The sequence below is a fragment of the Triticum dicoccoides genome, chromosome 5B (genome assembly GCF_002162155.2).
Source record: "Triticum dicoccoides isolate Atlit2015 ecotype Zavitan chromosome 5B, WEW_v2.0, whole genome shotgun sequence".
In the NCBI taxonomy this organism is placed as follows: domain Eukaryota; kingdom Viridiplantae; phylum Streptophyta; class Magnoliopsida; order Poales; family Poaceae; genus Triticum; species Triticum dicoccoides.
The window spans coordinates 624,600,894-624,627,704 of NC_041389.1; the positions used below are offsets into that span (position 1 = coordinate 624,600,894).

General features: G+C 44.7%; 1 protein-coding gene across 2 annotated transcripts; it reads left to right on the forward strand.

The window, feature by feature from the left end:
• Positions 1–10,947: 10,947 nt before the first annotated feature.
• On the forward strand, positions 10,948–13,094 carry LOC119306374 (vegetative cell wall protein gp1-like). 2 transcript variants are annotated; one of them, XM_037582612.1, is made up of 3 exons: positions 10,948–11,713; positions 12,179–12,253; positions 12,764–13,094. In XM_037582612.1, the coding sequence occupies exons 1-3, from the start codon at positions 11,072–11,074 to the stop codon at positions 12,812–12,814; spliced, it is 768 nt and encodes a 255-aa protein (XP_037438509.1). In that variant the 5' UTR covers positions 10,948–11,071; the 3' UTR covers positions 12,815–13,094. The 2 variants fall into 2 exon arrangements, with proteins under 2 accessions (XP_037438509.1, XP_037438508.1); XM_037582611.1 differs by lacking the exon at positions 12,764–13,094 and having other exon boundaries at positions 12,179–12,492.
• Positions 13,095–26,811: the final 13,717 nt, after the last annotated feature.

The following is a 26,811-nucleotide window of genomic DNA, read 5'->3' on the forward strand; positions in this document are numbered from 1 at the left end:
TTTGGGGATCCCTAAACCCCCAAATTCCCTTTTCATGTAAATCATCCCCCCAATTGGCTAGGTGAAGTTTCCTGTTCCCCTCAAAATCACTCCACAGGCAATAGGTAGGGTTCTTCCCAAATATCTAAGAGAGATGGTCTTGAGATATAGTCTTCTCAAATCCAGAGGATACGGAGGTCTTGGTAATCCAAAAGGGGATTCTTCTCCTTAGGAGGTGTTGATCCTCTAGGACAAGATAAGATGAGCAGAACTCTCTCAAGATCTAGTTTTGCTTTGCTAACCCTAGAAAATGGGAGAGTTACGAAATATATAAGTGCTAGAGACAGGGGAGGAAGTTTCCGGGTCACTGCTCGCATGCAAGCACATGTGCACGGGTAAAGGGGGCGTGGGAATGGGGTGTCCAGAGAGTTAGCGAGGGACCCCATGCGCACGGGATGTCTAGAGAGTTTCTGGGTTAGTCCGTGCGCACGGGGGTGCAGGGCTCTATGGGCACGGGGTATGCAGAGAGAGCTTCTACTCGTCTTCAATCTCTGGGTATCTTCTTCGACGCCTCCTTTTTTCTCCTTCTCATGGACCTAGCGTTACTTCCTCGCTTCTCTGTGGTGGTCTTCAACGTACCTAATCACACATGGCGTTCCACTTTGAAGTAGTAGCCAAGTCTCATCCAAATGTATAGGGAGCTCAAGTAGGAGAGAATTACCTCAGTCTATGGCACGTGCGCGAGCTCTAGTCATTGATGCGTTTGGAGCTTGTGTGTTTGATGATGATGTCTGTAGGGTGCTCTGCACCACCAAATCCATGCGAACAAAGTGTGTAGATCATTCCACAAAAAATATAGCACAACAATTAAACAATTCAAACAAGCCAACATGATCCACGACAAATAAAATTCAACAATGCAAAGATAACCGATAAAACAAATTAATCAAGCGCTTTTGTTGCGCTCGTTGATGTCTTTGTGCGTGTTGGTGAACAACATCTTGGCCTTGTCATCCATAAGGTTAGTGTCGGCTAACATGATCCTTGACTCCTCGGCGATCCTCGCAAGCCTCACCTTCTCTCTATCAATCTCAATGCCCCCCTCGCCTTTGCCTTCTGAAGCTCTATACGCTCCCATGCCTTCATCTTCTCGATCTCCATCTTCTCTCGACCCCCTCTCCCTATCACTCCATCCTATCCCTTTGAACATGCAAGTAGAGTTTGTATCCTTTTTTTTCAATTTGATGCCTTTGTTGGGAAGGAGTTCTTTCCATTGTTGGGTTTCGTAGTAATTTCAAAAAATTTCCTACGCACACGCAAGATCATGTGATGCATAGCAACGAGAGGAGAGTATTGTCTACGTACCCAACGCAGACCGACTGCGGAAGCGATGACACGACGTAGAGGAAGTAGTCGTACGTCTTCTCGATCCAACCGATCAAGCACCGAAACTACGGCACCTCCGAGTTCGAGCACACGTTCAGCTCGATGACGATCCCCGGACTCCGATCCAGCAAAGTGTCGGGGAAGAGTTTCGTCAGCACGACGGCGTGGTGACGATCTTGATGAACTACAGCAGCAGGGCTTCGCCTAAACTCCGCTACAGTATTATCGAGGAATATGGTGGCAGGGGGCACCGCACACGGCTAAGGAATCGATCACGTGGATCAACTTGTGTCAACTTGTGTGTTTAGAGGTGCCCCTGCCTCCGTATATAAAGGAGCCAAGGGGGGGAGGGGGCGCCGGCCAAGAGGGAGAGGCGCAGGAGGAGTCCTACTCCTACCGGGAGTAGGACTCCCCCCCCCCAATCCTATTCCAACTAGGATTCCCAAGGGGGAAAGAGGGAGAGGGGTGGCCGGCCACCTCTCCTAGTCCTAATACGACTAGGGGAAGGGGGGAGGTGCGCATCCCCCTTGGGCTGCCCCTTTCTCCTTTCCACTAAGGCCCATGATGGCCCATATGGTTCCCGGGGGGTTCCGGTAACCCTCCCGGTATTCCGGTAAAATCCCGATTTCACCCGGAACACTTCCAATATCCAAATATAGGCTTCCAATATATCAATCTTTACGTCTCGACCATTTCGAGACTCCTCGTCATGTCCGTGATCACATCCGGGACTCCGAACAACCTTCGGTACATCAAAATGCATAAACTCATAATATAACTGTCATCGTAACCTTAAGCGTGCGGACCCTACGGGTTCGAGAACAATGTAGACATGACCGAGACACGTCTCCGGTCAATAACCAATAGCGGGACCTGGATGCCCATATTGGCTCCTACATATTCTACGAAGATCTTTATCGGTCAGACCGCATAACAACATACGTTGTTCCCTTTGTCATCGGTATGTTACTTGCCCGAGATTCAATCGTCGGTATCCAATACCTAGTTCAATCTCGTTACTGGCAAGTCTCTTTACTCGTTCCGTAATACATCATCTCACAACTAACATATTAGTTGTAATGCTTGCAAGGCTTATGTGATGTGTATTACCGAGAGGGCCCAGAGATACCTCTCCGACAATCGGAGTGACAAATCCTAATCTTGAAATACGCCAACCCAACATCGACCATTGGAGACACCTGTAGTACTCCTTTATAATCACCCAGTTACGTTGTGACGTTTGGCAGTACCCAAAGTGTTCCTCCGGTAAACGGGAGTTGCATAATCTCATAGTCATAGGAACATGTATAAGTCATGAAGAAAGCAATAGCAACATACTAAACGATCGGGTGCTAAGCTAATGGAATGGGTCATGTCAATCAGATCATTCTACTAATGATGTGACCTCGTTAATCAAATAACAACTCATTGTTCATGGTTAGGAAACATAACCATCTTTGATTAACGAGCTAGTCAAGTAGAGGCGTACTAGTGACACTTTGTTTGTCTATGTATTCACACATGTATTATGTTTCCGGTAAATACAATTCTAGCATGAATAATAAACATTTATCATGATTATAAGGAAATAAATAATAACTTTATTATTGCTTCTAGGGCATATTTCCTTCAGTCTCCCACTTGCACTAGAGTCAATAATCTAGATTACACTGTAATGATTCTAACACCCATGGAGCTTTGGTGCTGATCATGTTTTGCTCGTGGAAGAGGCTTAGTCAACGGGTCTGCAACATTCAGATCCGTATGTATCTTGCAAATCTCTATGTCTCCCACCTGGACTAGATCCCGGATGGAGTTGAAGCGTCTCTTGATGTGTTTGGTCCTTTTGTGAAATCTGGATTCCTTTGCCAAGGCAATTGCACCAGTATTGTCACAAAAGATTTTCATTGGACCCGATGCACTAGGTATGACACCTAGATCGGATATGAACTCCTTCATCCAGACTCCTTCATTTGCTGCTTCCGAAGCAGCTATGTATTCCGCTTCACATGTAGATCCCGCTACGACGCTTTGTTTAGAACTGCACCAACTGACAGCTCCACCGTTTAATGTAAACACGTATCCGGTTTGCGATTTAGAATCGTCCGGATCAGTGTCAAAGCTTGCATCAACGTAACCTTTTATAATGAGCTCTTTGTCACCTCCATATACGAGAAACATATCCTTAGTCCTTTTCAGGTATTTCAGGATGTTCTTGACCGCTGTCCAGTGATCCACTCCTGGATTACTTTGGTACCTCCCTGCTAAACTTATAGCAAGGCACACATCAGGTCTGGTACACAGCATTGCATACATGATAGAGCCTATGGCTGATGCATAGGGAACATCTTTCATATTCTCTCTATCTTCTGCAGTGGTCGGGCATTGAGTCTTACTCAATTTCACACCTTGTAACACAGGCAAGAACCCTTTCTTTGCTTGATCCATTTTGAACTTCTTCAAAATTTTGTCAAGGTATGTGCTTTGTGAAAGTCCAATTAAGCGTTTTGATCTATCTCTATAGATCTTAATGCCTAATATGTAAGCAGCTTCACCGAGGTCTTTTATTGAAAAACTTTTATTCAAGTATCCCTTTATGCTATCCAGAAATTCTATATCATTTCCAATCAGTAATATGTCATCCACATATAATATCAGAAATGCTACAGAGCTCCCACTCACTTTCTTGTAAATACAGGCTTCTCCGAAAGTCTGTATAAAACCAAATGCTTTGATCACACTATCAAAACGTTTATTCCAACTCCGAGAGGCTTGCACCAGTCCATAAATGGATCGCTGGAGCTTGCACACTTTGTTAGCTCCCTTTGGATCGACAAAACCTTCTGGTTGCATCATATACAACTCTTCTTCCAGAAATCCATTCAGGAATGCAGTTTTGACATCCATTTGCCAAATTTCATAATCATAAAATGCGGCAATTGCTAACATGATTCGGACGGACTTAAGCATTGCTACGGGTGAGAAGGTCTCATCGTAGTCAATCCCTTGAACTTGCCGAAAACCTTTTGCGACAAGTCGAGCTTTGTAGACAGTAACATTACCATCAGCGTCAGTCTTCTTCTTAAAGATCCATTTATTCTCAATTGCTTGCCGATCATCGGGCAAGTCAACCAAAGTCCATACTTTGTTCTCATACATGGATCCCATCTCAGATTTCATGGCTTCAAGCCATTTTGCGGAATCTGGGCTCACCATCGCTTCTTCATAGTTCGTAGGTTCATCATGATCTAGTAGCATGACCTCCAGAACAGGATTACCGTACCACTCTGGTGCGGATCTTACTCTGGTTGATCTACGAGGTTCAGCAGTATCTTGATCTGAAGTTTCATGATCATTATCATTGGCTTCCTCACTAACTGGTGTAGGTGTCACTGAAACAGTTTTCTGTGATGAACTACTTTCCAGTAAGGGAGCGGGTACAGTTACCTCGTCAAGTTCTACTTTCCTCCCACTCACTTCTTTCGAGAGAAACTCCTTCTCTAGAAATGATCCATTCTTAGCAACGAATGTCTTGCCTTCGGATCTGTGATAGAAGGTGTACCCAACAGTTTCCTTTGGGTATCGTATGAAGACACATTTCTCCGATTTGGATTCGAGCTTATCAGGTTGAAGCTTTTTCACATAAGCATCGCAGCCCCAAACTTTAAGAAACGACAACTTTGGTTTCTTGCCAAACCACAGTTCATAAGGCGTCGTCTCAACGGATTTTGATGGTGCCCTATTTAACGTGAATGCGGCCGTCTCTAAAGCATATCCCCAAAAAGATAGCGGTAAATCAGTAAGAGACATCATAGATCGCACCATATCTAGTAAAGTACGATTACGACGTTCAGACACACCATTACGCTGTGGTGTTCCGGGTGGCGTGAGTTGCGAAACTATTCCACAGTTTTTCAAATGTACACCAAACTCGTAACTCAAATATTTTCCTCCACGATCAGATCGTAGAAACTTTATTTTCTTGTTACGATGATTTTCAACTTCACTCTGAAATTCTTTGAACTTTTCAAATGTTTCAGACTTATGTTTCATTAAGTAGATATACCCATATCTGCTTAAATCATCTGTGAAGGTGAGAAAATAACGATATCCGCCACGAGCCTCAATATTCATCGGGCCACATACATCGATATGTATGATTTCCAACAAATCTGTTGCTCTCTCCATAGTACCGGAGAACGGTGTTTTAGTCATCTTGCCCATGAGGCACGGTTCGCAAGTACCAAGTGATTCATAATCAAGTGGTTCCAAAAGTCCATCAGCATGGAGTTTCTTCATGCGCTTTATACCGATATGACCTAAACGACAGTGCCACAAATAAGTTGCACTTTCATTATCAACTCTGCATCTTTTGGCTTCAATATTATGAATATGTGTATTACTACTATCGAGATTCAATAAGAATAGACCACTCTTCAAGGGTGCATGACCATAAAAGATATTACTCATATAAATAGAACAACCATTATTCTCTGATTTAAATGAATAACCGTCTCGCATTAAACAAGATCCAGATATAATGTTCATGCTCAACGCTGGCACCAAATAACAATTACTTAGGTCTAATATTAATCCCGAAGGTAGATGTAGAGGTAGCGTGCCGACCGCGATCACATCGACTTTGGAACCGTTTCCCACGCGCATCGTCACCTCGTCCTTTGCCAGTGCCCGCTTATTCTGTAGTCCCTGTTTCGAGTTGCAAATATTAGCAACAGAACCAGTATCAAATACCCAGGTGCTACTGCGAGCATTGGTAAGGTACACATCAATAACATGTATATCACATATACCTTTGTTCACCTTGCCATCCTTCTTATCCGCCAAATACTTGGGGCAGTTCCGCTTCCAGTGACCAGTCTGCTTGCAGTAGAAGCACTCAGTTTCAGGCTTAGGTCTAGACTTGGGTTTCTTCTCTTGAGCAGCAACTTGCTTGCCGTTCTTTTTGAAGTTCCCCTTTTTCTTCCCTTTGCCCTTTTTCTTGAAACTAGTGGTCTTTGTTAACCATCAACACTTGATGCTCCTTCTTGATTTCTACCTCCGCAGCTTTTAGCATTGCGAAGAGCTCGGGAATAGTCTTGTTCATCCCTTGCATATTATAGTTCATCACGAAGCTCTTGTAGCTTGGTGGCAGTGATTGGAGAATTCTGTCAATGACGCAATCATCTGGAAGATTAACTCCCAATTGAATCAAGTGATTATTATACCCAGACATTTTGAGTATATGCTCACTGACAGAACTATTCTCCTCCATCTTGCAGCTATAGAACTTATTGGAGACTTCATATCTCTCAATCCGGGCATTTGCTTGAAATATTAACTTCAACTCCTGGAACATCTCATATGCTCCATGATGTTCAAAACGTCGTTGAAGTCCCGATTCTAAGCCGTAAAGCATGGCACACTGAACTATCGAGTAGTCATCAGCTTTGCTCTGCCAGACGTTCATAACATCTGGTGTTGCTCCAGCAGCAGGCCTGGCACCCAGCGGTGCTTCCAGGACGTAATTTTTCTGTGCAGCAATGAGGATAATCCTCAAGTTACGGACCCAGTCCGTGTAATTGCTACCATCATCTTTCAACTTTGCTTTCTCAAGGAACGCATTAAAATTTAACGGAACAACAGCACGAGCCATCTATCTACAATCAACATAAACAAGCAAGATACTATCAGGTACTAAGTTCATGATAAATTTAAGTTCAATTAATCATATTATTTAAGAACTCCCACTTAGATAGACATCCCTCTAATCCTCTAAGTGATTACGTGATCCAAATCAACTAAACCATGACCGATCATCACGTGAGATGGAGTAGTTTTCAATGGTGAACATCATTATGTTGATCATATCTACTATATGATTCACGCTCGACCTTTCGGTCTCCGTGTTCCGAGGCCATATCTGCATATGCTAGGCTCGTCAAGTTTAACCTGAGTATTCTGCGTGTGCAAAACTGGCTTGCACCCGTTGTAGATGGACGTAGAGCTTATCACACCCGATCATCACGTGGTGTCTGGGCACGACGAACTTTGACAACGGTGCATACTCAGGGAGAACACTTCTTGATAATTTCGTGAGAGATCATCTTATAATGCTACCGTCAACCAAAGCAAGATAAGATGCATAAAAAGATAAACATCACATGCAATTAATATAAGTGATATGATATGGTCATCATCATCTTGTGCTTGTGATCTCCATCTCCGAAGCACCGTCATGATCACCATCGTCACCAGCGCGACACCTTGATCTCCATCGTAGCATCGTTGTCGTCTCGCCAATCTTATGCTTCCACGACTATCACTACCGTTTAGTAATAAAGTAAAGCATTACATCGCGATTGCATTGCATACAATAAAGCGACAACCATATGGCTCCTGCCAGTTGCCGATAACTCGGTTACAAAACATGATCATCTCATACAATAAAATTCAGCATCATGCTTTGACCATATCACATCACAACATGCCCTGCAAAAACAAGTTAGACGTCCTCTACTTTGTTGTTGCTTGTTTTACGTGGCTGCTACGGGCTTAAGTAAGAACCAATCTCACCTACGCATCAAAACCACAACGATAGTTTGTCAAATAGACTCCGTTTTAACCTTCGCAAGGACCGGGCGTAGCCATACTTGGTTCAACTAAAGTTGGAGAGACAGTCGCCCGCAAGCCATCTCTGTGCAAAGCACGTCGAGGGAACCGGTCTCGCGTAAGCGTACGCGTAAGGTTGGTCTGGGTCGTCTCGTCCAACAATACCGCCGAACCAAAATATGACATGCTGGTAGGCAGTATGACTTGTATCGTCCACAACTCACTTGTGTTCTACTCGTGCATATAACATCAACATCAATAACCTAGGCTCTGATACCACTGTTGGGTTTCGTAGTAATTTCAAAAAAATTCCTACGCACACGCAAGATCATGTGATGCATAGCAACGAGAGGAGAGTATTATCTACATACCCAACGCAGACCGACTGCGGAAGCGATGACACGACGTAGAGGAAGTAGTCGTACGTCTTCTCGATCCAACCGATCAAGCACCGAAACTACGGCACCTCCGAGTTCGAGCACACGTTCAGCTCGATGACGATCCCCGGACTCCGATCCAGCAAAGTGTCGGGGAAGAGTTTCGTCAGCACGACGGCGTGGTGACGATCTTGATGAACTACAGCAGCAGGGCTTCGCCTAAACTCCGCTACAGTATTATCGAGGAATATGGTGGCAGGGGGCACCGCACACGGCTAAGGAATCGATCACGTGGATCAACTTGTGTCAACTTGTGTGTTTAGAGGTGCCCCTGCCTCCGTATATAAAGGAGCCAAGGGGGGGAGGGGGCGCCAGCCAAGAGGGAGAGGCGCAGGAGGAGTCCTACTCCTACCGGGAGTAGGACTCCCCCCCCCCCAATCCTATTCCAACTAGGATTCCCAAGGGGGAAAGAGGGAGAGGGGTGGCCGGCCACCTCTCCTAGTCCTAATAGGACTAGGGGAAGGGGGGAGGCGTGCAGCCCCCTTGGGCTGCCCCTTTCTCCTTTCCACTAAGGCCCATGATGGCCCATATGGTTCCCGGGGGGTTCCGGTAACCCTCCCGGTATTCCGGTAAAATCTCGATTTCACCCGGAACACTTCCGATATCCAAATATAGGCTTCCAATATATCAATCTTTACGTCTCGACCATTTCGAGACTCCTCGTCATGTCCGTGATCACATCCGGGACTCCGAACAACCTTCGGTACATCAAAATGCATAAACTCATAATATAACTGTCATCGTAACCTTAAGCGTGCGGACCCTACGGGTTCGAGAACAATGTAGACATGACCGAGACACGTCTCCGGTCAATAACCAATAGCGGGACCTGGATGCCCATATTGGCTCCTACATATTCTACGAAGATCTTTATCGGTCAGACCGCATAACAACATACGTTGTTCCCTTTGTCATCGGTATGTTACTTGCCCGAGATTCAATCGTCGGTATCCAATACCTAGTTCAATCTCGTTACTGGCAAGTCTCTTTACTCGTTCCGTAATACATCATCTCACAACTAACATATTAGTTGTAATGCTTGCAAGGCTTATGTGATGTGTATTACCGAGAGGGCCCAGAGATACCTCTCCGACAATCGGAGTGACAAATCCTAATCTTGAAATACGCCAACCCAACATCGACCATTGGAGACACCTGTAGTACTCCTTTATAATCACCCAGTTACGTTGTGACGTTTGGCAGTACCCAAAGTGTTCCTCCGGTAAACGGGAGTTGCATAATCTCATAGTCATAGGAACATGTATAAGTCATGAAGAAAGCAATAGCAACATACTAAACGATCGGGTGCTAAGCTAATGGAATGGGTCATGTCAATCAGATCATTCTACTAATGATGTGACCTCGTTAATCAAATAACAACTCATTGTTCATGGTTAGGAAACATAACCATCTTTGATTAACGAGCTAGTCAAGTAGAGGCATACTAGTGACACTTTGTTTGTCTATGTATTCACACATGTATTATGTTTCCGGTAAATACAATTCTAGCATGAATAATAAACATTTATCATGATTATAAGGAAATAAATAATAACTTTATTATTGCCTCTAGGGCATATTTCCTTCATCCATGTGGTCGGCATTTTGCTCGCCACTCTGTCACCCGCGACCCTATTTTTCTCTCACTTCTTCCTCATCATGATCCCACTTCTCTCTGGCTCGGTCCCAAGTCTGGTTACCGCTCGACTTGTTTCATCCTCATCATCCAACCCAATATATTGGTGGGGGCTTGAGCCATCATTGTTTCCTTCTTCTTTGTCAGGGTTCTTGAGATCTTGAAAGAGGGTTGCCCACTTGGGTCTCCCTTCCAACTCCAACCAACAATGCGGCATAGTGAACGGCTTGTCCTCAATTAGATTGTACAACGTGTCTGGCAACCTCAACTATAAGAGCCCACATGTCAAATATTGCAAGATATGAAACACACAAGAAAATTGATAACCATTGTGGAGCAAACAAAGCATACATGGCTTCCAACTGTAATGCCACTTTGGTTCCTATTCACCACTAGAGCATAGGCACCACAAAACTCTTAAGAAATTATTCCATCGAATGTACTCTCCTGGATGCGGGATTGCTATCCTTGTTTCTAGTTCTAGTGCATTCCATCTCATCGTATCACTATTCTATGACTCCTCTTGTTCATCGACTCTTGAATGGTGCCCATCTATGCTGGAGAGAGCTTGCATTGTGATCACTATGGACGCTCCAGAACCAGAATCACAGCCAAAAAAACCTATCCGACCCTTATTTTTTTCTTCAACTCCATGGTTCTTGGCGTTGTTTTTTTAGGGGATATTGGCGTTGCTGCTGCACTGAGCAACGCCATAGTCGCCGGCCATTTCATACTAAACGTCACACAAAAGGGTAATTTTGTGATTTTGGCCCAGAATCACATCATACACGGCCCAACAGTTGGCGTGAGGCCCAGGCAAGGCGGTTGCCGGCGCAGACTGTACACGAGCGAGGTTGTAGCGGATCACTTGCGTCTCCCTCGTCTCGAGTCTCTGTTCGCTAGGTCCCGCCTCCTTTCCGGTCCACCACGTGTGTCGATCTGGACCGGAGACCGCACACCGGCTGTCCGCCATCGACGACGGAGAGGGCCTGCCGCGGCGGCGGCGGCGGCAACAGCACCCGCCATGGCTGACGATCCTCCTCCAAAGACGCGCCACTTGAAGGTACGGTTCATCCCGCCGGGTGGCTCGACGAGCGCGGATGCGGACGCGCACGGGCCCAAAGCCCCAGCTCCGCCATCCTCCGCCGCTCCACCGCCGCCCGCCGTGGAGCCGGCCTCCTCCGGCATGGCGGACGAACCTCCTCCAAAGACGCGCCAGTTGAAGGTACGGTTCATCCCGCCGCGGGGATCGACGAGCGGGGATGCGGACGCGCACGGGCCCGAAACCCTAGCTCCGCCTTCCTCCGCCGCTCCACCGCCGCCCGCCGTGGCGCCGGCCTCCTCCGCCCCACGGCAGCCGGATCCGGCGGACAACCGGTCCCGACGGCCCCGACCCGGCTCGGCTCCGCCCTCCTCCCTCCGCCCTCCTCCCTCGGGCAAGGTTTTTAGCCCGACGCCGCCTTCCTCCTCGACGTCGTCCCAGCGGAAGTCTGAGCGCGGGGTCGCCAAAATCCTGGATCCACCGCCCTCCCGCGCCCTGATGTCTCCAGAGGCTTCGACAGCCATTCCCACCAGCAACTCGAGATCTCTCAGACGAACTCCTGCGCGTGCGGCGCGTCTTGATGCAGCTAGCCAGCACTGCCACAAGGATGAAGCACCAACGAAGGTTTGTTTTCTGTTTTCTGTTCTATGTATACTACTATACTTGAAATCAATAGGGTTGAACTAATTATATGGCCACCTTATTAGATGTGAACCAATAGATACATCAACTGAACTCTAACTTGAGCATTCCATCCTGGGATGAGCAATAGTTTTATGCTTGATCTTGGAGCCTAAGGCGTCCAGTAGGGCACAGGGTATGTTTTCCGTTCTAGGTACTATACTGAACACAACGGGGGTAATAAGGATGGGAAGGGTAACATTACACAAGCAACCTTGTAGATGGGGGAAGATAATCCCAAATGCTGCTGTTGAAATGCACGATGAAGTGCATTCATTAACCCGTATTATAGTTGCTTCAGTGAATAATTTTATCATAATCCAGCTTATGGTGTGAAAAATTAATACTCTCTAAATTTATGTGTGTGAAAAATTAATATTCTTTAAATTTATGCTGCAATTTTGTTAGGTTGAAGACATTTTTGCTGGTTCAAACTGGAAAGGGAAGATTCCCCTCAATGCTGGTGCTGAAACTCAGAAGAAAGTACAATCATTAACCCCTATTTTATTTGTTTTAGTGAATACTTTTATCATAATCTAGAATATGATAGTGGCAAAAATTAATATTCTCTAAATTTCTTATAAATCTAGCCTGGAGGATATCCTACCCTTTTGTTTCTGGGATTGTAGGAATGCAAATTTCTGCCATTTCATGATTGGTTCCTGTAACATAAGTATTCAATCCTGATCTGAAACGTATTAAAGTAATTATATTGGGTTCATTGACATGTAGTACACATGCTGTAGTAAACGGTCAAAGATAGCAAGTAATGTGCTACATTTTTTTGGATCATATTGTTGGTATGTGCGCCAGCGGCCCAGAATGCATGAAAGATAATTGATACTTCATATCTTTGTGCCAGTTAGTATAGACTCTGCACTATGGTGTACTGTTATAATTAAATGTTGATATATTAAAACTCATTGACTCAGTAATGTGTAAGAAGTGTATTCCCATCTGGCCACTGATTATGCTTGCTCTTTCTAATTGAAGGCTGTCGCCGATAAATTCGCGTTCACCGGGGTGGACGCGAATTTATCCTAACTAGTTGCGCGCGCAACTTGAATCATCGCCGTCCATCTGGGATGCAGTCAAATCAACCTACCCCACCACGGTCCCAGCCATGCAGTGTATTCCTGGGCATGTGATATTCTGATGTTTGTATAACGAGCCGTATCGCGTCGTTTGTGGGCCAGTGGCCTATAGATTCTTCTGCCATGCAGTACTGTTAGCCCAGGTCCTTTTGATTCCCCGTGTGGATAGCGATGTGCATCAACCACGCGTGGAGACACAATATCTGTTGCGCATGATTTATTTGGCTGGTTTTTAATTAACCACGTGCAGATGTTTAGCCTGTTCGTTAATTATATCGTGCTATCAGACACGTTTTTTTTCTGGGGGTTGCGCCATAAAGTGCTGTTGAAAAGATACTAAAGTTACAGGGAGGCGGCCATACAGTTCTCTGGTCCGTGTGCACGCTGCCACCTGCCTATGCGCTACAGACTGTACAGTCTATGTGCATGCACTGACGCTACATCTACAGCACATCTGCACCCCACTTGCTGATTCAAATTTTGAAGGCCACGCCTTTCTTCGAGTCAACGCAGCAGATGGTTGTGGCCTGTGGGAGTACCAGTGTTTCTACGGACATTTTTCATTTCGTTTGCAGGCTAGCACACCGTCAAATTTGATGGCTGCAAAAATTAATTATCCCGCTATTATATTGTCAGTGCAAAAGTTTGCGTTGACAGATCCATAAATATTAGCATGAACAAAAAAGTACTTCGTATTTTTTGCATTAAGTATGCTCATGCTGATCAGAACGTTCTTCGTCTTGGCAAGTATTTTTTCTTTAAACAGTTCTTCATATTGTCTCACGGCAGAAACAAGCTAGGTAATGATAACCACTTATTTCTTTTTTCTTTGCAAAGTTAAATCATGTTAGTAAAAAAATTATGTAAATTTTATATATATAATGACTATAAGTTCTTCATGTAATTTCAGTTAAAGAAGCAATGCCAGAGTTACTCAAAAGGTCAATGGAAATACTGCTTTCGCTCTAAAAAAAATGTTACTCGAAAGCTTTTCTGGTATAATGGCAAAGTTCAGACACAACAATTAAAAAAAACAAAGTTTTGTTGAGTTGATTTTTTTACTCCAAGTAAATTCAAAGAAATAACATGTTCATTTCCTAAGAGTATTGTACTCCTCATAAGGACTAGCATTCTTGAGCGATGCTATTATTACGTGCTGTTTTTACGAATATCTTACACACGTAATTCAAATCGCTGGTGGTTATTTTTTTCCTTTTCTGGACGGTTATTTTCTCTCTCACGTATGTAAGTTTTACGTGTGAATAGCATTTTTATTATTTTTTACGCATGTGATGTACAATTTGTCCCGAGTCCGGCTAGCAATAGCAACAATTTTATCGGGGCCATGACTAGAAATATCATACAATAAAAAAAAAGTCTGAAAATCAACAACTACAAATACTGAGTGACGTGCATCAATATTTAGTTTATAAGAGGGTGGATTATTTCTATCAATCAAAAAATACTGATTGACGTGCTGCAATTGTTGTCTTTTTCAAACATGTATGCATCTCGTGGCGAGGTTGCTGTTGTCGAAATCTGAGGGTCGGATAGCATATATGCCGCAATCAGGAATATAAAGTGTGCATCAATGGCGATATGTGATATAGATAGGGTTAGTATTCGAAAAGCCCAATGAAGGTTGTCAAGAGAATATTATATAAATGCCCTCTAGATGGACAACAACACTATAAGGACAACAACAATATAAGATGGACAACAACGCTATATAAATACCCTCTATCAATATGAGTTCCAGAATCCGTTAGGCAAAGTGCTTATTATATGGCCATTAAGTCTAAAGTACTTCATCGTTGAAAACAAGGGAACTGCTCACGGTAACATTGTAGGGAAAAGCTCTTCGCCGAAGACAAAATGAGTGTCAGAAAAGGTTATATGAAGTGCTCACGGTATAGCCTCTAACTCTAAAGTTCTTCGTGGTAGAGCACAAGAGGCCTGCAACCTGCAATATAAAGTACGCAAGAACGGTGATATGGTATACAAGATATAGTGTTATTAAGAGTGATCTTGTATGGTAATACCCGACGAATTGCCGAGTTACTATTCGAAGAGCCCCCTGGAAGTTGCTAGGAATAGGTTATGTAAAATATACACTATATGAAGTACTCAAAAGATAGCTTATAATCTCCAAAGTTCTTCATGGTTAAGGACAAGAGGCCCGCAATCAGGAATATAAAGTGCGCACCAACTGTGATATGTGATATAGGATTAGTTTCCGAAAAGCCGAATGGAAGTTGTCAAGAGAATATTATATAAATGCCCTCTGGATGGACACCAACACTATAAGGAAAAGTCCTTCGTCAAAGACCATATGAGTGCCAGAATCCGTTAGATAAAGTGCTTATTATATGGCCATTAAATATAAAGTTCTTCCTTGTCGAGAACAAGGAAACACTCTTGACTAGTAACATTATAAGGAAAAGCTCGATGGAAGGCCTTTTATATAGTAAACAATTGTCGAGTCACTATTCGAAGTGCTCGATGGAAGTTGCCAAAAACGGGTTATATAAATTCCCCACTATATGTCTAGTAACATTATAGGGAAACAATCTTCGCCACGGACAAATGAGTGTCGGAAAAGGTTATATGAAGTTCTCACAATATGGCTTATAAATCTAAAGTTCTTTGTGGTCAAGGACAAGAGGCCCGCAATCAGGAATATAAAGTCCGCATCAACTGTGATATGTGATATATGGCTAGTATCCAAGAAGCCAAATGGAAGTTGTCAAGAAAGTGTTATATAAAATGCCTTCTATATGGACAACAACACTATAAGGAAATGTACTTCGTCTAAGACGACATGAGTGCCAGAATCCATTAGATAAAGTTCTTATTATATGCCCATTAAATCTAAAGTTCTTCCTTGTCGAGAGCAAGGGAACTGGAACTAATAGTATAAAGTGCGCAAGAACGGTGATATGGTAGACAAGGTCTAGTGTTATAAAAAGTGGTCTTATAAGGCAGTGGCAGAGCTTGATTGCAATGTCAGGGAGGGCCAAAAGCAAAATATACATGTCAGTAGGGGCTAATGAGAATACTTTGTTCTAATTATGCTTCTCTAAAAAAATCCTTCAGTAATTCGTGTTGGGCTGGGGGGCCCACTCAGCTATACACGTGTCCGATGAAAGTTGCCGATGATTGGTTATATAAAATGCCCATTATATAGCTAGTAACATTATAAGGAAAAGCTCATTGCCAAATACAAAATGTGTGTCAGAAAAGGTTATATGAAGTGCTCACAATATGGCTTGTAATTCTAAAGTTCTTTGTGGAAGAGGACAAGAGGCCCGCAATCTGCAATATAAAGTGCGCAAGAATGGTGATATAGTATAAAAGGTATAGTGTTATTAAGAGTGATCTTGTATAGTAATACCCGACGAATTGCCGAGTTACTATTCGAAGAGCCCCATGGAAGTTGCTAGGAATTGGTTATGTAAAATATCCACTATATGAAGTGCTCACAAAATAGCTTCTAACTCCAAAGTTCTTCGTGGTCAAGGACCAGAGACCCACAATCGGGAATATAAAGTGCGCACCAACGGTGATATGTGATATAGGGTTAGTATCCAAAAAGCCCAATGAAAGTTGTCAAGAGAATATTATATAAATGCCCTCTAGATGGATAACAACACTATAAGGAAAAGTCCTTCGTCGAAGACCATATTAGTGCCAGAATCTGTTAGATAAAGTGCTTATTATATGGCCATTAAATATAAAGTTCTTCCTTGTTGAACACAAGGGAACTTCAACCAATAACATAAAGTGTGCAAGAACAACAATATACTCCCTCCGTTCCTTTATATAAGGTGTATTTGTTTTTTCAAAAGTCAAACATGTGCATATTTGACCAAGTTTTTAGAAAAATATATCAAGATCCAAAATACCAAATTTATATGATTTGATCCATCATGAAAAGTAGTTTCATATTTTATGTATAAGATATTGTGGATGTTGATATTTTATTCTGTAATCTTGGTCAAACTTTCAAATGGTTGACTTGCACGGAAACCAACACACCTTATATTCTGGAACTGAGGGAGTAGTAGACAATTGTCGAGTCACTATTCGAAGTGCCCGATGGAAGCTGCCAAGAACGGGTTATATAAAATGCACACTATATGTCTAGTAACATTATAGGGAAGTGCTCTTTGCCAAAGACAGAATGAGTGTTGGAAAAAGTTTATATGAAGTGCTCACAATATGGCTTATAACTCTAAAGTTCTTCGTGGCTGAGGACAAGAGGCCCGTAATCAGGGATATAAAGTGCGCATCAATTCAAAAAATATTTCGGATGTTCGCCAATTCAAAAAATATTTTTTCGCTAGCCGACAATGGGATCGTCATAGCAGAGGAGAGTCCCGATCTCGTAGATCGACTAAACCAAAATAAAAGTAAAAAGCCGGCAATTTTGTCACTATAATCTTTTCACACAAAGTATCTTTTCGCTATGTTGTTTTCACACAAATAGTATGTTGTCTTCTAAGCACAGAATCCAACTCAAAAATTATCTTGTCTCTGTGTTCTTTTAACACAATAATTTTAGCAATTCATACAAAGTGTCTTCCAGGTAAATATAAACAACTTATACAACAATCTTTAATGTGTTCTTCAACAACTTTTGGTAATGTTCGATTGAGACATTGAAGAAGTTCTTGTACAATTCTCTCACAAAATCGCAATTTGTTCAAAGTTCTCCACCATTTCATACAGAGCGCGAACCAGTTAAAAATAAAAGTCTGTTAACAATATATCAATAAGGCGAAAAATATCCCCCATTGCATACAATGATACAGTTCTTAACCAAACTATACAAAAATGCCAGCTTTGTAAGAAATAGAGTTCCGTTAGCAGATATTATTTGCCAGGAAATATATCGATATGGCAAGGGAAATTCTTCTGTACATAGAAAACATGAACAAGGGAGCTAAATAAAGCATGCACACATAGCACATCAGAGAAATTGTGATGTTCAGTGCAAGCAAAAACACGATGAATAAGCTGCAGCTTAATTGATCTGAACAAAGCCCATCGCAGTGAAAGGCTAAAACGTCCTACTACCTGTATTCAGACACAACTCCATCCACGAACTTGCAGTTAGTGCGAACAATTAATTAGAGAGGCTGCTGTGTGCTAGCTTTTTTGTGGACAAAAGTCCATCTAGCTAGCTCCAGAACTTAAAAGAACTTAAAAGTCAACAGAAAAAATGCATAAAATGCATGCCAATGGTAATGGTAATGCCTACGGTCAACAGAAAAAACAGCAAAAAAAATAAACAAGAGGCAACCAACTGAACTGTAGGCATTCCAAACGAGATGGTAATGGTACATTTGCTACTAGTGTTTGCCTGACTAAACTCAATACATGGGGTGCTAGATTCTTGTTTACTTTGCTCCCTCTCCAGACTGTACATGCCAATGCTTGCGCCAATTTGGACAGTATAAATGCCTGCAAAAAAGGCAGCAAACTCTGACTATATAATTTACTGTAACCAAGAGCCGAGTTACATGATTCCTTGACACAGATCAAAATTTGAAATAATGTGCTGTTTATGATCACTGATAATAACGGGAGGTCTTGTAACATCATCCGACTAGTGCACAATAACAATAATCTGCTCCAAATGAAGAAACTTTTGACAGCAAACAACTGAACAGGATCAATAATTTCTTATTGTACATGTCAATGCCCAGATAAATACTGAACTGGCGATGCTTGCCTAATATTGGTCCAGACTATTATTTTACATATACAACAACTGCATAGATGTTAACATTCATTAATCCAAAAACTAGAAACTGAACACAGTGAGTCATAAATATGGATTTTCCAAAGCACTTTTCCTTCCCGATAATGTGGCACGGCTGTCGCGAATTTTGCCAAGTCGGACCCTAAATAAAACAGATATGTAAGCCGCAGAAGGAATGAAAACAAAAATGACAAATATGATCAGAATATGCACATTTCTGATGACTTGAATCATAATTGTCTGATTTGCATTATAAAATGACACAATGATGATTTCATACTAAACAGGAGATGTCAGCCTCATGTGAGTATGTCAAGGATCAGTTATTGAATCCAAGCGCTCCGAAAGATTTAACCCGTGTAGTATGAAAAGTTTCGTCCCTCTTAAAAAATGACATACTGTACATGCCAATGCCCACCACAATTTCTTCAGCACTATGGACCAAGCAGGACAGCAGAAAACTGTCAATATATATTACTGTGACCACATGCCCAGATTCATGATTCTTTGACACATGGATGAGAAGTTTGTGCAAGTGTAGTGTTACTGCCATCCCACTACATCTGCTCCAAACAAACGAACTTTTGACATCAAACCCTGAACACGATACATCGATTCATTACAGTATATGTCAATGCCCGTGATTAAAGCCCTGACATTTGACAATCTTGCCAACTACTCCTCTTCGGCTATATTTAACATTCATCAATGCCAAAACTAAAAACTATACATTGAAGATTCAGCATGCTATTACCTTTGAGTCCACGGAACTGGAATGGGATGCGATTCAGGCTGGGTCTCTTCGGCGTCGTCAATATCTGGGACGTTGGAGAAATCTGGCATGTCCTCCTTATCTTCAGGAGTTCCTGAATCTGTGGCACCAGATTTCTCTCCATCTTGGCTTGAAGAAGGAGAATGATTCTGGAAATTAGGATGGATGCGCTCTTCGCCCTCCTCCTCCTCGTCCTTGACCTCCTCCTCCTCCTCCTCCTCCTCCTCCTCCTCTAGCAATCCCAGATCTGGGACGCCCTCTGTTGCGGCCGGCTGGGAACAAAATCTGCCGCAGGCAATGGCAAGATGAGGATTGTTGCCCTTTGGAGAAAACGCGCCGACAAAAAAGAGGATCCACAAGACGAGGAGATACCTGAAGAGGAGATCCGTGAATGACTCTGCACCGAGATTCATCGTTGAATCGTGAAGCGACCTAGGGATCCAGGCGCGTGGACGGGGAGGCCGTGGTTCGTCCGCTCGATGCATCTGCGTCTGCCTGCTTCGATTCGAATTTTGAATCGCGGATGGGGATGGTCGGGGGTGGGGGCTGGTCACGGGGTAGTGGACGGGGGGGGTGGGTAGGCGAGTACATGCTACACGTCGAGCGTAGGTAGGATGGCAGATACGATAGGACGTGTATTCACTCCGTATGCGCTGAGAAAAGAGGAAATAGGCACAATCTAGTGGGTCCGTGTGGGGCCTGGGGCACTGATCCACACGACGAGGAGACGGCGTCGATACGAGTTGTGCGTCTAACTAGTTAGGAATAGCCATATTTGGGCGAACCGGGGGTAGCGCAACCCAATAGGCGTCAAATGGGGAGAGCGGGATGGTCCGGCCCGGATCACGGAGCGGCACGCCGGCGGGGAGCTGGACAGCGAAGGTGTTCCTCGTGCGCACCGTCGATGGCATCTTCCTGATCTACTGATCTGGCAGGCGGGGAGCTAGACTCACGGGCAGATTTCAACGGACTTCACAGGCTAAATAACTCTAGTCAACGTGTGACCCGGCCGCAATAATCCTACACATGCCCGAGGCCGAAATTGCTACACGCACGGGCTGAGTTACACAGGTTCATGGGCCCCTTCCTCTAATACTCTCCACTCCCCCCGATTTTCAGGTGGATGGCGCCCCTTCCTCCCCCTTAACCCAATCACCGTTTGCCACTCATAATGACCCTGTAAAAAACCCGTAATGATCCGTGAATGTAGCATTACTCTGCCCGAGGCTACGGGGGAGGAGGGTCTGTTGAATTCCCGTAATTAATTGTATATGTGAAGCAACGAGTAATGGCAAAGATTAGGCTGGTCATAGTGGAGAGTAACTTAGACTAGTAACATGCATATGTTACTCGTCTATGTTACTACCTTCATAGTGGGTATCATATATGTGGTAACATAGATGTCTTTATTTATTACTTTGTAGACTCATTTTGCATTGGGAAGCGTTATGTGATGGTAACATATTATGTTACTCTATTTGCCTCTCTCATTAACTACTTGTCACCTCATCATTTTTGCTTATGTGGCATCTAAGTTACTACCTATGTTACTCCCACTATAACCAGCCTTAGGCTGCTTATTTTTTTCGGAGTAATGCTACACGTACAAACGAGTTACAAGGTTTTACAAAGAGGGTTAATTTGATTGGTCAATAGATGGGGAAGCGGTCCACTCCCCTGAAAATCAGGGGGGCAAGTTTGTGATTGGTTAGTAGATGAAAAAAATCCTAGTCAGCGTGTAATTGCGTGCAACTCTTTGTATGTTTAGCATTATTGTTTTTTTCAGAGTACGTCTAGACGTATCATAACTTTATAAAAGGCAGAATATTAGTTACAAGAAAGCTATCACTTGATGTGAACAACGTGTAGCACGAACACCACACCCGACAGGACCAAGGACAAACACCACATGGAGCGAGCTACATCGCTAAAAAGCCTATCCTGAAACGATACACAGAGCTGCATCTCGACCTACGCCGGGCACCTCCGAGACAACCAACTGCCGCAGAACTTTACTTGCCGACATACCATCCACCCTGAACGCCTAACAGAAAGTGGCAGATGGATGGGAGGACTCGATCCGCTCCAGGAAGCCACCGTTTTGGACACACCGGCAGCGGGCATATATAGCACCATAGGGGATCAAACAAGGACATGGGCAAACACTGGAGGAGAGCACCGAGGAGCTAGCACGTCTTCAAACACAATGCTCCCAACGGAGGAGCAACGTCGAGGACGCCGTCATTGTGCCGATCCAAGAGCCGAATCGAGGCTTTCGCCTGGAGACATCCACCAACTACAAGAGCGCGAGGGGAAAGGCGAGCATGCTCGGTGATGCCTCCAAGGAGGATAATGACATCTACGGGTGCCATCATCGTCGGTCCTATAGAAGCCGTGCAAGATTTTTATCCGCGCGTAGCCCATCTCGACAACTCCATGGAATTGGACGCACTAGCCAAGAAACCGCACACCGGCCCCATCGCAACACTTACAGGCTGATCAGCAGGAGGGTTAGTCAAATTCTCGTAATTAATTGTATATGTAAAGCAACGAGTAATGGCAGGGATTAGGCTGCTTATTTTTTCGAGAGTACGTCTATATGTAGCATAACCTTATAAAAAGGCAGAATATTAATTACAAGAAATCTACCACTCGATGCGAACAACGACTGTAGCACGAGCACCACACCCGACAGGACCAAGGACAAACACTGCACGGAGCGAGCTACATCATTAAAGAGCCTTTCCTGGAACGATACACAAAACGGTGTCTCGACCTACGCCGGGCACCTCCGAGACAATGATACACTGCCGTAGAACTTTACTTGCCGACACACCATCCACCCTGAACGCCTAAGAGAAAGTGGCAGATGGACGGCAGGACTCGATCCGCTCCAGGAACCCACCGTTTTGGACAGATCAGCAGCGGACGTATATAGCACCACAGAGGATCAAACGAGGATATGGGCGAACACCGGAGGAGAGCACCGAGGAGCTAGCGCGTCTCCAAACACAATGCTCCCAACGGAGGAGCAATGTCGAGGACGCCGCTATTATGCCGATCCAAGAGCTGAATCGAGGCTTTCTCCTGGAGACATCCACCAACTCCAAGAGCGTGAGGGGAAAGGCGAACACGCTCAGCGATGCATGCAAGGAGGAGAATGACATCTATGGGTGCCATCATCGCGGGTTTGATAGAAGTCGTGCAAGATTTTCATCCACGCGTGGCCCATCTCGACAACTCCATAGAATTGGACGCACTAGCCAAGAAACCGCACACCGCCGCCACCGCAGCACTTGCCGACGTAGTTGCAAATCCAAGGACCAACGATCGACCACCCGGCGGGGTAGTATCTATGGCCAACCACCAACCCCCAACCTGCACGAGGACCCACAACCAACCAGCACATGTGGCCAGGTCCAGGACTGCCCACGACGGTCGCCGCCCACTGAGGGACAACCTTGCGTCGACCAGGCCTGCCTCTCCACGGAAGAACCCAGGCCTACACCGGAAGAAGAGCAACGCCACTCGCCACGCTGCATAGGGGTGACCATCCGCTTGCTGCTCTCTAAGACCCCATATTGGTCGAGCCATCGAAGCACCGCCACCAGCCTGCTCGTGGGACTCGCCGCCGCCGCCAGAAATGGGACACCTCACCGCTGCCAGGCCCTGCCAGGCCCGCCGCACCACCAGACCACCTGCCGAGCTCGTCCATCTATCCTCACCTCTGGCTAATGCGATCTAGCCAGACACGAACTCCCTCACGATGAGGAGCACCAAGTCGCCACCGGCCTGTGCACTCCGCCACAACGAACTGCCGCCAGCACACAAGCATCCAACATGCTGGCCACCGAGATCCGCCGTCAGGCCAAAGAGCCGGCCCCCGTGCCCATCGCTCCAAGTGAGGGCAAGAGGGATCCCACCACCATCGGCACCATGCGGGCTTTCCCCGGGAGCTCCTATTGGCGCCAGTGGGGAGGGGGTGAGGGAGGGGATCTGAAGACTGGCGGCTAGGTTAGGGTACCTGGGTCGCCCACAGGGGAGAGGGGACAACGCGGGGCAGAGGGGAATTTCTCTGAAACATTGATATTAATGCAGGCTACTCATAGTGGAGTAACATAAATAATACTCCCTCAATAATGTAATATAATAGCTTTTAGATCACTAGAGTGTTGATTGGCGCTCTTATATTACTTTACAGAGGGAGTAATATGCATGCCACATAGGCAAAAAATATGATATGTCAAGTAATTAAAGAGGAGAGATGCAAATGGAGTAACATAATTATATATGCAATTTTGTATCATTTTGGGGGAATAACCTATTAACTCAGTGTCTAGTGCCATTTGTTGTTTTCTACTTATTTTGGTTTTACAGAAAATATGTACCAAACGGAGTCCTAACGCAATAAAACTTTTTGACGATTTTTTTCTGGACATAAGAGACCCTAGAAGATTCCGGGATGAATAAGAAGACCTACCAGTAAATGGCAAGGCAACAGGGTGCACCAAGGGGGGTCGGCGCCATGATGCCTTGTGGGCCCCTCATGGCTCCGTCTGACCTAATTCCAGTGTTATAAATTCCCAAGTATTCGAAAACCCCAAAGAGCCACCCGGAAAAAAAAATCCGCCCCCGCAAGCTTCTCTTCTTCCATGATCCCATCTGGAGGCCTTTTCTGGTACTCTGCCAGAGTGGGAATCGATCACGGAGGGCTTCTACAATCAACCTTGTTGCACCTTCGATGACGTGTGAATAGTCCATCACAGACCTACATGTCCTTATTGATTAGGTAGATGGCTCCCTCCCTCTCTTTGACCTACAATGCAGTATTCTCCTTGGAGTTCTATCCGATGTAATCTTCTTTTGCGGTGTGTTTGTTAGGATCCGATAAATTGTGGGTTTGTGATTTAAATATTCATTGAAAGTAATTGAGTCTTTTCTGAAATTTATTATGTGTGATTGTTATAGCTATGTAATTCTTTTGGAGCTATGTGTTTTCTTTAGCCAAGTTGATTCGTTGACATTTAGTGGAAGTGCTGCATAGTAGTAGGTTCGATCTTGCGGTTTGCTCACCTTGTGATAGAAGGGGTAACGAGGAACGTATTTATATTGTTGCTACTAAGGGTAAAATGACGGTGTTTAATCATATTGCTTGGTTTTATTCTGTCTACATTATGTCATCTTGCTTAAAGCGTTACTCTGTTTGTCATGAACTTAATACCATAGATGCATGCTGGACAGCGGTCGATTAGTAGATTAATAGTAGTAGATGCAGGCAGGAGTCAGTCTACTTGCCATGGACGTAATGCCTATGTACATGATCATGCCATGAATATTTTCATAAATATGCATTTTTCTACCAATTAGCCAATAGTACTTTATCTACCCACAGTTTGCTACTTTAAAGAGAGAGATGCCTCTAGTGAAAACTATGGTCCAGGGTCTATTTTAATCATAGTACTAAAACGAAAAATAACTTGCTGCAATTTTATTTCTTTTATTTTACTTTGAAATTTATCTATCACCTATTACCTGATTTAATACTTGCAATTAACGAGTACAAGGGGATTGACAACCCACTTGCCCGGGTTGGGTGCAAGTATTTGGTCTTGTGTCTGTAGGTACTGGTGACGGGTGTTTGAGTGGTTCTCCTATTGCTTTGATAACCTTGGTTCTCTACTGAGGGAAATACTATCCACTACTATATTTCTTCACCCTTCCTCTTGGAGGAAAATCCCAAGGCAGCTCACAAGTAGCAGAAAGAATTTTTGGCACCGTTGCCGGAGAGACATCATCAAACACTTACATGTTTTGATGTTCACATTATCATTTACTTGTTCTACTTCGTATTTTCATTTATTTGCCTTCTCTTTTTCATCTCCCTCTGAAAGGATCGAGAAGAGGGGTCTAAAGGAGGGTGATTAGACCCTCAACAAGAAAAGTTGGCAGTTTTTAGATTTCTAGAAGTTGAGGTTGAGTTTAGTGTTGGGAAACGTTGCATGGGAAACAAAAAATTTCCTACGCTCACCAAGATCAATCTAGGAGATGGACATCTACAAGAGGAGATACTGCATCTACATACCCTTGTAGGTCGCTAAGCGGAAGCATTGAGAAACGCGGTTGATGTAGTCGAACGTCTTCGTGATCCAATCATGATCCATCCCGCGAACTCCCGATCCAAGTACTGAACGGACGGCACCTTCACGTTCAAAACACGTACGACTTGATGAAACCTTCACCTCCTCGATCCATCGAGCGATGGTGAAGTAGTAGCTCGAGTCCTCCGGCAGCACGATGGCATGGTGGCGGTTGTGGTGGTGGAATATCAGCACAACTTCGCTAAGCACTACAGAGAGGAGGAGGACTACGAAGGAGAGGGAGGGAAGCGTCATAGCATAGATGGGGTCCGGCTGCCCTCCCTCTCCTCATCTGCATATAGGGGGAAGGGGGAGAAGGGGCGCCCCTAGGGGATCCCATCTAGGGCCGGCGGCCACTAGAGGGAAACCCTAGATGGGTTTTCCCCCTTAGGAGACTTCCCCAAAGCCAAAGGGGTGGGAACCCTAGGGGCGCCCCACCTTCTCTGGCAACGTGGGATGGGGTGAGGGGGATGCACAACCCCTTAGTGGGCTGGTTTCCCCCTCCCCTTGGCCCATGAGGCCCCCAACACTTGCCGGGGCCCCCGAAACCCCTTTCGGTCATGTTGGTCATCACCCGGTACCCCCGGAACAGTTTCAGACTCCAATACCCTTCGTCCAATATATCAATCTTCACCTTTGGACCATTGCGGAGTTCCTCGTCACGTCCGGGATCTCATCTGGGAATCCGAACAACCTTCGGTAACCACCATAATGACTCAACCATACTTATATCGTCACCAAATGTTAAGTGTGTAGACCCTGCGGGTTCGAGATCTATGCGGACATGACCGAGAAACCTCTACGGTCAATAACCAATAGCGGGACCTGAATATCCGTATTGGTTCCCACATATTCTACAAAGATCTTATCGATCGAACCTCGATGTCAAGGATTCAGCTAATCCCGTATGCAATTCCCTCTATCTATCGGTATGTTACTTACCCGAGATTCGATCGTTGGTATCTCCATACCTAGTTCAATCTCGTAACTGGCAAGTCTCTTTACTCATTTTATAATACAAGATCCTGTGGTTGAACCGGGACTAATGGGGGCATTAGTCCCGGTTCGTGAGCCCAGGGGGGCGGCTGGGCCATGTGGGCCATTTGTCCCGGTTCGTCTGGACCTTTTAGTCCCGGTTGGTGCCACGAACCGGGACTAAAGGGTGCGATGCCCATTAGTACCGGTTCGTGGCACCAACCGGGACTAAAGGGTTAGACCTTTAGTCCCGGTTCGTGCCACGAACCGGTACTAATGGGGTTTGAGGCATTAGT

What these genes read in the sequence shown, in the direction of transcription:
- LOC119306374 (XM_037582611.1), top strand. Translation starts at nt 11,072, where the DNA reads ATGGCTGACGATCCTCCTCCAAAGACGCGCCACTTGAAGGTACGGTTC. An exon ending in AGGATGAAGCACCAACGAAG is followed by an intron (nt 11,714 to 12,178) that starts GTTTGTTTTCTG and finishes CAATTTTGTTAG; the next exon opens with GTTGAAGACATTTTTGCTGG.